The following is a 13,048-nucleotide window of genomic DNA, read 5'->3' on the forward strand; positions in this document are numbered from 1 at the left end:
CAACAAGCTCAACATCTTACTAAGGGAAGCCATAAAGGGTATCGAACCATTTTTCTGCTGACTTGTGTATTGTACATCGATGCTGCCACTTCTCAGCTGTTACTACTGTTCAATAATTGTAATCTTAAAAATTATCAGTGACTAAACCGGACATCTTATGATAACACAGCAGTAAGGCTAATTGGATTACATGTACTTACCCTTTTGTATGGATTAAAATTAGAGTCTTTCTCGGCTTTATGGAATAAATGTGGCTTCTCGTGAGGCGTAAATGATATAATATTAACCTTAGTGGTACATATAATTTAGTCAACATTTCTTTCAGTAATGAAAACCTGACATCGGGAAACATAAATCGGATTACTTAACATATGAATAAAATACTGGTTCTGGATACATATTAAAATAAAATGTGGCCGTTTGTGAGGGGTAAATTTTATATTATTGCACTAATATGCTGGCCGCTATATCACGTTAGCCGGGTGGCCTTTCGCGAAGGGTACTTTTGAACACAAACTCGTCGGTGCCAACGGATTCTGGCTGTAAGGAGCGGGTGGCCGCTGGTCAGGGGGACTGTTTAAGAGGGGGACTACTGTACGCAGATATAAAACATCTCAATTTTTTTATAGCAGAAATCTACTTGTTTCCTTAACTGTTGTAAACTTGAGTTAACCATTAAATGCTGGGGTGGGTGTGGTTATGAGGCATATGGTCATAAATTACCATTTGTTTATGATGAAAAGCTACACCTGTGTTTGCTAAGTCTGTATAGCAAACTAACAAGTTTTCCTGAATTGGTTCAAGTTTTCATAATGTCCGGATCTAATGCATCTTAATAATGGCTTTGTTTTTTCTTCTTCAAAGCACTCATTTGATTAGATATTCCTAAATTGGCCTCTAGAATCGGCTTTGGTATGTATTTAATGTCACATGAAAGTGTTTGCAATCATGAAGCTAAAGGGTGAATTGTGACTTAGATGTGGATTGATTATAAATTGAGATGGTGAAATTCCTTGACAACAATGTTGGATAGAACAAAGAGCTACAATCACTAGGAAGAATTCTAACACAGTGTATTGTTATTATTTGTACAAGTAGATAATTACAGGAAACATTAGTATGGTGAAAGCTTACCATGTCTTGAATCCTTTTTGTACTTGCTCATTGTTTGAGCAATTGATACATTTGGCAGGTGAACAGTACAGATGTAATGTAAAGGCATACATTTCAATATGTGTGTAATATATTAAAAGTGATAGATATTTCAGGCCAATGATAATTGCAATAGTCACCTGATTATAGAGAAAATTTAAAACTGAATAACTACTGCTGTTTCAGCATTAATAAAATGGCAATTCTCATTTCACATATAGCAATATAGAAATGGCAATTCTCATTTCACATATACACTGTACCAGTATAGAAATGGCAATTCTCATTTCACATATACACTGTACCAGTATAGAAATGGCAATTCTCATTTCACATATACACTGTACCAGTATAGAAATGGCAATTCTCATTTCACATATACACTGTACCAGTACAGAAATGGCAATTCTCATTTCACATATACACTGTACCAGTATAGAAATGGCAATTCTCATTTCACATATAGCAATATAGAAATGGCAATTCTCATTTCACATATAGCAATATAGAAATGGCAATTCTCATTTCACATATCTGAAGGGATATAGTTGTTCTCATTTCATATATACCAAAATGGAAATGGCAGTTCTTATGTCACTTGCACTAGAATGGAAATGGCGGTTCTCATTTCACATACAACAGAATGGAAATGGTGATTCTCATTTCACATATACCAGAATGGAGATGGTGATTCTCATTTCACATATACCTGAATGGAAATGGTAATTCTCATTTCACATATACCTGAATGGAAATGGTGCTTCTCATTTCACATATACCTGAATGGAAATGGTACTTCTCATTTAACATATACAAAAATGGAAATGGCAATTCGCATTTCACATACACCAGAATGGAAATGAAAGATGCATGAAACTATCTAAAACATGAATGTACACAGTTGTTATTGGCAGATGCAAACTTAAAGTCAACAAGATAACATTTAAAAGCAAATTATTACATCACATGAGCCATTTGTGATATTAAAATCATTTCTACATCAGCATTTTTGTTTGTCTAAAAAGAAAAAAGTGCTTGTCTTCACTGTCTTAATACAAAAATTTCCATTTTGTTTTTAGTATCGGATGAATTATATGCTATGTCCCACAGGGCCTGGGATTTCGGGATAGTTTTCATGTACATGATTCCATGCTATGTCCCACAGGGCTTGGGATTTCAGGATAGTTTTCATGGATTTGATTCCATGCTGTAACACAGGGCATGGGATTTCAGGATAGTTTTCATGCATTTGATTCCATGCGGTAACGCAGGGCCTGGGATTTCAGGATAGTTTTCATGCACATGATTCCATGCTATGTCCCACAGGGCCTGGGATTTCAGGATAGTTTTCATTGACATGATTTCATGCTATGTCCCACAGGGCCTGGAATTTCAGGATAGTTTTCATTGACATGGATATCGGAATAACTTTCATTCACATAATTCCATGCTATCCTAATGATCACCTGAGTTCAGCTCTCACCTGGTCACAGTCGCCATTCTAATTTCTCCCCTGCAGATTTCCATTATAAATGTCACGTAATCAGTGGCCACCAGTCTTCTGTGGACAGTGGTTGTGTGTTTCTTAACCAAGCAGTGGTTTCACCCTGAATTCTGAGGTCACTGTAGCATATCAATAGTGATTGCAGGTATGCAAATTTAGCTTCATTTTATTTGCTGAGCAAGGCGTGGTATATATTATGGGTATATTACGTGAAATGATGTTTAAATGTTTCATATTTTGATTGTGCTTACTGTAATCCAGTGATTTCATTATCTTCAGCTCATTTATAAAAAACTTTTTAAATTGATTTTCGTTGTTTTTCCCATTAATAGGATGAATCTGTTAATTGTCATTTTAAGATTTTGAAACAAAGCTATCTCCAGAGAAAAGAAAATATGAATGTAACCTTCTAGTTGAGGTACACTGCACTAGTGATATCAAGGCATGGTAACAGTAGCCCCAGGAAGCCCCTTTTATATTCTCTAATCATCAGCTATCTTTTCATCTTAGTTAAGCCGCAGCTTGATCCCTCATTTGTTTAAAGCATGTTTTCATATTAACTGACTAACAAAAAGCCAGTCATGTGTTTTCATGCCTAATTATATTAACTGACCTAACAAAAAGTCAGTCATGTGTTTTCATGCCTAATTATATTAACTGTCCTAACAAAAAGTCAGTCATGTGTTTTCATGCCTAATTATATTAACTGTCCTAACAAAAAGTCAGTCATGTGTTTTCATGCCTAATTAACTGACCTAACAAAAAGTCAGTCATGTGTTTTCATGCCTAATTATATTAACTGTCCTAACAAAAAGCCAGTCATGTGTTTTCATGCCTAATTATATTAACTGTCCTAACAAAAAGTCAGTCATGTGTTTTCATGCCTAATTATATTAACTGTCCTAACAAAAAGTCAGTCATGTGTTTCACAATTACAGATTAGCTGTCAGCTTGTAATTTTATTTTGGAACCATATCTACTGATAATGGGATAAAAGGTAGTGTGATAGAGAGAAAAAGAGAGAGAGAGTGTCTGTGTGTGTGTGTGTGTGTGTGTGTGTGTGTGTGTGTGTGTGTACAGGAATGTATTCATAAACTGGAAGGGTTTGCAATTCATTATGGACAATCAAAGATGTTGAACTCAGATATTGCAACTGAAATGGGGATGGCGATATGCACAAAACAAACTAAAATCAATGACTTTTTTTGTTTAGTTATCACTTGGTGTACATGATGCATTAAGTGAAGTTGTGGTATCCTTGTGTAAAACTTACTTTGTTAAATTTTGTTATTTTGTCCAAATTGGGTCTAAAATGTGAATGACTGGTAATACAGTGTGACCCCACTATAACATGGTAGTTGGGAGCCATAGAACCCGACCGTGTTATAGACTGAACTGTGTTGTAAGCAACCAGGTTAGTTAGCTAAAGAAAATGATGCATGTACGCCAAAAAATTTGCGGGGGTAGGGCACATAGGTAATAAATGTGGGTGGTAAAATACGTGCTTCATTGGCACAGTTACCATCTTAAATCAATGCATATTAAATGAGAAATACACATGTAGTGAAAACAGAGAAGGCATATATAATATTGTACTTTATTCAGAGAACCATAAATTGGTACATATACGTGAATACTGTTTATATATACATGTCTAATGTATAGCAATAATATAGTATCAACACCATACTCAGCTGCGAATTTCATCACATACATTGAATCCACATTACAAGTGAGTCCATCGAAAATATGCACACACAGATTTAAAATATTCAATAATTTTGTCACAGGTAATATAGGCCTGAGTTCAGTGGAAAAATATAAAACAATCACATAACGAATGATGAAGCACATTTACTTTACAGTATGTCCCAAGTCAGTAAAAGTTAGTTTGCGTTTTAAGCCGTCGTTGGTAACATTCATAAGATAAACTTTTTCCCTGCAAAAGAAAACTTTCACAGCACAGTAAACATGTTCCAGACATGTTGGAAAATGCAAAAATCCCTCAGATTCCATTGCTTTTATTAAATTTGGTACAGACTTCCTTTGAAGAAAGGTTCTTTGTTTTTATTGAAGACTGTAGTCGGCTTTCTTTGATGAAGGCGCATGCATTATTGAATTCACCACTAAAGGACAGCTTTGTAGAACCAAACAAATGCCCATTTCTTATTATTGCGGCAACATCAAATAATTGTATTGCATGATTGAGACTGATTTTTTTCCATTTGTTTAGTATGTTTCATAACAATTGGTGCTTCAAAGGTAATCTGTTTTCTTTGAAATTTTATCAAACTATTTTATCTGGGTACATTTTAAAAAAATGAATTGGACGTCATTTGGTCATTCTAGTCACTGTTTCTTCCTGTTTATTGAATAGACCAACAAGGAAGATGTTGTTTTTTTATGTGATTTTTGGTTGTTGTTTTCTTTTTACATTTGTGGTAGTGGAGTGATACTGCCTTCCATGCAAGCATCAGAAATTTAACAAAGGGCCAACGGGCGATAGAGACGCAGATGTTCTGGTCTGAGGACAGGATTACTACAAAAAATGTTATAAAGGATTTAATTCTGAGTGGAAAGAAGAATTTTACTTAAACATCCACCTACAAATGTCAGCCTATGTAATTATATTAATTACTAGCGAGTGGCCGAAAATCCAACGAAAAATAGATTTTAAGATAATGCCTTATCAGGGTGATCTCTGCTACCAGAAATGTCAACAACAAAAAAAGTGGATATCTCACAACATACAGTACTCATGCCAGATGTCAACATAAGCAGATTATGATATAACAATGCACTGTTAAGATGGTTTGTCAATAGGGACAGAGAATTTGTTGATGTAACAATAGATAAATTTCAGTGCATTTTATATCAAATTTGCAGCTTCCTTTCATGGGGCCTCTGAATTTCTCCATTCCAAACCAATGGTTGTATATACAAGTTTAAACAGCCAACAACGTCGCCAATAAAAAAAATCGCCAGTAAGGGAAAAAAATCAAAGTTTTGACATTGGCAAAGCCGTATGCGATCCCAGAATTAACTTTTTACACTTTATTACTTTTAAGAAGAAAAAACTTTTTTCGTGTATGAGAAAAATACATATAAAATTTCAGGAGCCACGTCACGATTGCCTTGCATTCTTCAGACTCAATCTCTTCCTCAAAATGATAATAAACTTTTTATGTTTTTCGTACTTTTAAGAATGAAATTTTGTTTTTAATATATGAGATAAAGACATGTATATAAAATTTCTGAAGCCACACCACAACGGTGTTATATCCGAATTCATGTCATAATGGAGCATGCTATAGCAGGGTTACACTGGAGTTCCCAGTTTGGGTCAAAATTGTTAATGATTGGTAATAGTTATAAATTGGGTCTACAGTGTTAATGATTCGTAATAGTTCCAAACTGGGTCTAAAGTGTGAATGACTGGTAATAGTTCCAAATTTGGTCTGAAGTTTCAAAAATTGAAGGATTTTCTGAGGAAGATGCATAGTATTAATGGATATTATTGATATTTCAGGGAATTTCAAAATTTAAGCCTGAATAAATGTGATGTCATTTATTCAGTTTTTTTAAAGATATTTTTATATGCCTCAGTTATAATCAGAACAAAAGAAAGTGAGCCAGAAAAGTATTAGAAGGAAGTAAGGAAAGAAATTAATTCGATTAAGACATATTTTTCTGATTTCCAGCAGAACATACAGTTATAGCCAGCAAGTTTTGCAACTTTCTGACTAAAAAACCCATCATTTCTGTTGGAAAGAAGAGGCTGCAGATCATCGTCTTCATGAAATGGAGACTAGCATAAAATATTTTGGATGAATCAAGAAAATCGGTTATGTGATCAGGAAAACTCACTGATGCTGCTGCAAGTTTGACTGAATATAGCCTTGCAAAAGATGATTTGCTTCAACCAATATGCTGAGGGTAACATACATGAATTATGGAAAAGTATGTTTGGATATTGTGATAACTAGTTACCTGGTTTATTCAAACTGGGCAAAACTGCAGTGGTTTTCCATTTATAAACAGCTGATTATGAGAGGGGCTTCAGTTTTCAAGAAAATTCATACTAATGTTATTAATAGGCTAACATCTGCAATGGTAAATAAACTGATGACTATATGGATACAAGGGTGTCCAGTAATAAACTGATGACTGTATGGATACAGGGGTGTCCAGTAAATAAATGGATGACTAAGTGGATACAAGGGTGTCCGGTAAATAAACTGATGACTATATGGTTACAAGGGTGTCCAGTAAATAAACTGATGACTAAGTGGATACAAGGGTATCCAGTAAATAAACTGATGACTATGGATACAAGGGTGTCCAGTAGATAAATTGATGACTATATTATTACATGAGTGTCCAGTAAATAAACTGATGACTTAAGTGGATACAAGGGTGTCCAGTAAATAAACTGATGACTATTTGGTTACAAGGGTGTCCAATAAATAAATTGATGACTCCTGTTACAAGAGTGACCAGTAAATAAACTGATGACTATGGATACAAGCGTGTCATGTAAATATACTGATATCTATTACAGATACAAAAAGGGTCCAGTAAATATACTGATATCTATTACAGATACAAAAGGGGTCCAGTAAATAAACTATACAGGTACTAGAGGTGGGGGGTCTGGTAAATAAACTGATATCTATACAGGTACTAGAGGTGGGGGGTCCAGTAAATAAACTGATATCTGTAAGGTACTATAAGTGGGGGGGGGGTCCAGTAAATAAACTGATATCTATACAGGTACTAGAAGGGTCCAGTAAATAAACTGATATCTATACAGGTACAAGAGGTGGGGGGTGTAATAAATAAACTTATATCTATACAGGTACAAGAGGGATCCAGTAAATAAACTGATATCTATGTAGGTACATGAGGTGGGGGGTGTAGTAAATAAACTGATATCTATACAGGTACAAGAGATGGGGGTGTATAGTAAATTGATATCTATACAGGTACAAGAGGTGGGGGGTCCAGTAAATAAACTGATATCTATACAGGTACAATAGGTGGGGGTGGTGTAGTAAATGACATTTTAGTTTGCAGAGGCTTTGAAACATTGAAACATTGGAACGATAAGGAAGAGAGAAGAATATTTACCAGTTGAGCAAACTGAATTGTGTATGCAGATATCATGTGCATTTGTTTTCAGAGAAGTGGTGCAGAGTCATTCTTGTTTTAAACTAGGTATGCATACCTTTTTGACAGCTCTATCACCAGTCTGCACTTTTTTTTATTCATGGTTGATATGTGGGTTACAGTTAAAATGTAGAGTGTATTTAAAACAAGTGAATTTCTTTTTCATGAAGGAGTAGATTGCCGCTGAAAGCAAAGTGATCAGTTTTAATGAAGCACTAATTATTGAGTGTAAATTAAATATTTTTTCTTACAGTATTCTTTTCTCTTTTTCAGTCACAGCAGGGGGTCCAAAGATTGCCTATATGACAGATAATACTCAGCATATTGTGTTCTGTAGTTTAGAGCCATCCATAGTCCTGACCTACGACACCATGGTTGGAATGCATTCTGTCTGGAGAGTAAGAAGGGCCAGAGGAGAAGTGAGTTCACTTGTGTGCAACTGAGACAGCTTTACCTTTTCTCTTATATACTATCAAAATAAATGATGTAAAAACTGTGGTTATTATGAACTACTTTTGTATTATATCAGCATGAAGTCATGGTCCCTTAACATGTAGGTACATAAAGAATAAGTCATGGTCCCTTAACATGTAGGTACATAAAGAATAAGTCATGGTCCCTTAACATGTAGGTACATAAAGAATAAATCATGGTCCCTTAACATGTAGGTACATAAAGAATAAGTCATGGTCCCTTAACATGTAGGTACATAAAGAATAAGTCATGGTCCCTTAACATGTAGGTACATAAAGAATAAGTCATGGTCCCTTAACATGTAGGTACATAAAGAATAAGTCATGGTCCCTTAACATGTAGGTACATAAAGAATAAGCAATGGATGACACATTGACTCTGTTCATTTAAACATTTTATAAAAATTTTGCAATCAAACATTCCAGATTCATTTTGCAGGAATTTTATGGTTATCTGAAATATCTTGGATGGTATCTTCTGTAAATCACAAAATTATCGTGGGCAGTGTCTGAAAGTTTTTAAAATTCAGGTTAAAAGATGCCATTACTGAAGCAATAAAAAAAAATGTGTGACCATGTGCTAAAACGTTTTAGTATACAGTATTACCTTTGTTTGTGGGAATCTAAAGCTTTAGCAGATAAAGTCTGTGAATCATGCTGCTCAGATCAGTATGTCTGTACCTGAAAAAAAAATACTTTTGTATTTCATCAGAAAAAGGCAATCCTAGTGTGACCTTTGGAACATTAGCAGCCAAACAGTAGTGTAATCATCATTTTTCATTATAACTACCCACAGTGGATTCAGGAATGTGGAATAGGCTCAGTACACTCTCTTGCATTTTGTAAGAGGCAACATTGAAGGTTGGAGTTGTGATGACTTAGTGGTTAGCATGCTGGACTCTTGACTGAAAAGGTGCAGGTTAAAATCCTACTTGGGGATCAGCCTGTATTGACTTTAATGGTGTGCCAATGGGCAAGGCACTTAACTGCAATTGCCTTGTCACTAGATAACCTAATTGTGATGCTATGCCACACCAAAACCAATCGTTGTTATAATCAATGCTTAATGATGGACATATTCTGAAAAAAGTGTCATTTGGGTAGGTGTTGTACCTTTCTATTAATGAAACCATCCTTTTGCATGGTTTATGGTAGGTGTTGTACCTTTCTATTAATGAAATCATCCTTTTGCATGGTTTATGGCAGGTGTTGTACCTTTCTATTAATGAAATCTTCCTTTTGCATGGTTTATGGTAGGTGTTGTACCTTTCTATTAATAAAATCATCCTTTTGCATGGTTTATGGTAGGTGTTGTACCTTTCTATTAATGAAATGGTCCTTTTGCATGGTTTATGATAGGTGTTGTACCTTTCTATTAATGAAATCATCCTTTTGCATGGTTTATGGTAGGTGTTGTACCTTTCTATTAATGAAATCATCCTTTTGCATGGTTTATGGTAGGTGTTGTACTGCTCTGTTAATGAAATCATCCTTTTGCATGGTTTATGGTAGGTGTTGTACCTCTCTATTAATGAAATCATCCTTTTGCATGGTTTATGGTATGTGTTGTACCTTTCTATTAATGAAATGGTCCTTTTGCATGGTTTATGGTAGGTGTTGTACCTTTCTATTAATGAAATCATCCTTTTGCATGGTTTATGGTAGGTGTTGTACCTTTCTATTAATGAAATCATCCTTTTGCATGGTTTATGGTAGGTGTTGTACCTTTCTATTAATGAAATCATCCTTTTGCATGGTTTATGGTAGGTGTTGTACCTCTCTATTAATGAAATCATCCTTTTGCATGGTTTATGGTAGGTGTTGTACTGCTCTGTTAATGAAATCATCCTTTTGCATGGTTTATGGTAGGTGTTGTACCTCTCTATTAATGAAATCATCCTTTTGCATGGTTTATGGTAGGTGTTGTACCTTTCTATTAATGAAATGGTCCTTTTGCATGGTTTATGGTAGGTGTTGTACCTTTCTATTAATGAAATCATCCTTTTGCATGGTTTATGGTAGGTGTTGTACCTTTGTATTAATGAAATCATCCTTTTGCATGGTTTATGGTAGGTGTTGTACCTCTCTATTAATGCAATCATCCTTTTGCATGGTTTATGGCATCCCATTTGACATAGTTTATTTGGCTTTGATGTTCGATTCATATTTCAGTATCACATACCCAGATTGGAACTGTTTAGTTGTTTGTACTGTTTCCTGCACATGGATGTACTGAACAAAACTTGTATAAATACTAATTTATTTTGAATTTCATTCACATTCTGTAAATCTGATTATAATTAGAAGCAACAAAAATGGGATATGTAGTAAATACAAAACTGTATTTGTGCTTTGTTTTGAATCAGGGGAAAGAACTCATTTGATGCGGCATATGAATGTCTCATCCTGAATGTCTTGATATATCCCTGTGCCATATCAAACTTGTTTTTTTTACTAGCTCTGAACAAACACACATATAGGTTACTGCATTTGTATGGGAAAATATGAATGAGTTTTTTGGATGGAATACTGCACGACCTTGGGAGTGAAGTATATCCGTCCAACTAAATGAGTTCATATTTTCCCATACAAATGCAGTAACCTTTTTAGTATATGCTCATTTTTTGTTCTACCTAAGGCTTAATTATATAAAGAAAATATACTACAAGAAACAAAGTAAATGAATGTATGCCGTATTCAAAATTAAATACACAAGTGCAGATTCATCATTACATACCAACAACATTACTAATGTGCACATTACTCTTCCCAGATAAATTTGAATTTGTCGCACGCTATACATAAGTTTTGAAAAAAAATGGTCTTTTTATTTACTTAAAATTGAAATTTGGAGTCGTATTGTGAATGAATTTGCATTGAACAAGTTTTCCTTTTGATCTGGAATGAATAGATTTTGGTATTTTTGTCGATTCTATGAAATTACGTGATTATAGACTGGATTTATATGTAACAATTCCATATGAAATACATCGGATTGAAGCAGTGCGGGAGAAGCATGTTTACATCTGCAAGTGTGTTTGTTCTGTCACTGACTATTTGAAATCATAATGTGGGAAAAATATAAAGCCTTTCAATTGCAGTTATCAAAAAGATGCTATTGAATTTAAGGTTTATTTCATTTTGAGTGCAGTAAGGAGGATGCAATTGCACTTGGAATATAGTCGAAATTACAGTACAATTTCGAAATGTTTAATCAAGCTTGAGAACTCATGACATGGCTCATGTAATTTGGATTTGCAGAACTAAGAAAGTATGTTTTGATGAAATTCAGGATGTAAAACTGTAAGTATATTTTTTGCCATTCTTATTACCAGCTAAAGGAGACAGTTTATGCCTTGCAACTTGCATGTTATTTATAGGTACCAAGCAGTTTTTTAAAATCTGGTATCTATCGCCAAAATCCGAAACATTGTATCAAAAACATTAACGTGGAATGTAGCAAAGCAGCTGGTATATGGCAGTCCACGAAACATCTGCTTTAGTTCATTCAGAAACAAATTTAATCAACCAAAACTTAAAGCGTCTGCTACACAAGTGTACATTATTTGTTTACAGAGTAGTTCCTAATACATTATTGGGCACATGTGTCCTGCGCATGAGTGCAATATGAAGGTGTGCAATATCGTAAAATACTGATTGATACTGACATTGTAAAGTTAACGGAGAAAAAAATGAGCACATAATCTTTTTTATTGATAGGGACCCAGTACAACTCGGAACTCTTGTACTGCATATATTAAGTTTCTGCTATGGCATGAAGGTCTGTAGATAGGACACAACTTCTGGCTGTAAACAGCATTTGCTGTTAGTTACCTTAGCTTATGTTTTTATCATGTGGAACGCTGTAGTCTTACAATAGATCATCATATCAAAGCAAACCAAAGTGGTATAAAGCATGATTTTTGCATGTTTAAATTTATTTAAGCACATGGAGATGGCAAGCTCTGTACTGTTCTTTGAGATGCTTCCAGGGCATGCGGGTCTGCAAATCACAAAAAAATAGAAATCAGTAATGGATGAAAATGCTTGAGATTAATTCAGTTGTGCATATAAAAATGCATTCTATACAATATAAAATTGAATTAAACTGAATAAACAAGAATATAAAAGAAAAATGAAATAGGATACTTATTTGATCAAAATGTGTGTCCATTCCAAACTATGCAGATGTTGGATAGTACAAAAAAAATGCTTGGAAATTGTGCCAATTATTTCTGACAGAAAAACTAGAGGGTTTTTGCAGTTGATACCCATTATTCATATTCACACATGTTCAAACTTGGGTCCATTTTTGGAAGTTGAGATTATAGTCACTGGCTGGGCAGAAAGTGACTTATTATTTTCAAAATCAAGTCAGTGCTGTTGTGAATACCCAAAGTGCATGGCTGAGTGACCAAAGTAATGGATGAAGTGGAGTTTCTTGCCAAACAGGCTGCCAGAACTTATAAAAATTTAATGCAAAATTTCAGAAATCTTGACTGTTACATTATGTATGGTAAAAAACACAACACCAAGTCAGTAGGTATGTTATATTTACAGAAATTATGGGGAAAATAACTCTTTTACATTGGAAATTGGCATTTGAACTTCAAAACGTCAACATATAACCATGTCATCAGATCTCTTTGAGACAATACATGTGAACTATTGAAAATCCTACAAACAGTTATAAAGTTTCCCAAGTTGTTGAAGCTTTCTAAGCTAGCTATGAAAGGGGTTCTTGGCAAAG

The 13,048-nt window shown here is 34.5% G+C and overlaps 1 protein-coding gene across 2 annotated transcripts in view; it reads left to right on the forward strand.

Annotated features, from left to right (window-relative positions):
- The window catches only part of LOC149804381 (anaphase-promoting complex subunit 1-like), a 253,928-nt gene that overhangs the window by 40,837 nt on the left and 200,043 nt on the right, over nt 1–13,048 (forward strand). For both annotated transcript variants that reach the window (XM_089939582.1, XM_089939590.1), the window contains one exon: nt 8,099–8,244. In XM_089939582.1, coding sequence (XP_089795708.1) covers nt 8,099–8,244 — 146 coding nt within the window. The remainder of the gene's footprint in view (nt 1–8,098; nt 8,245–13,048) is intronic.

This window comes from Sinohyriopsis cumingii, chromosome 2, assembly GCF_028554795.1.
Source record: "Sinohyriopsis cumingii isolate HCF-2022 chromosome 2, ASM2855479v2, whole genome shotgun sequence".
NCBI lineage: Eukaryota > Metazoa > Mollusca > Bivalvia > Unionida > Unionidae > Sinohyriopsis > Sinohyriopsis cumingii.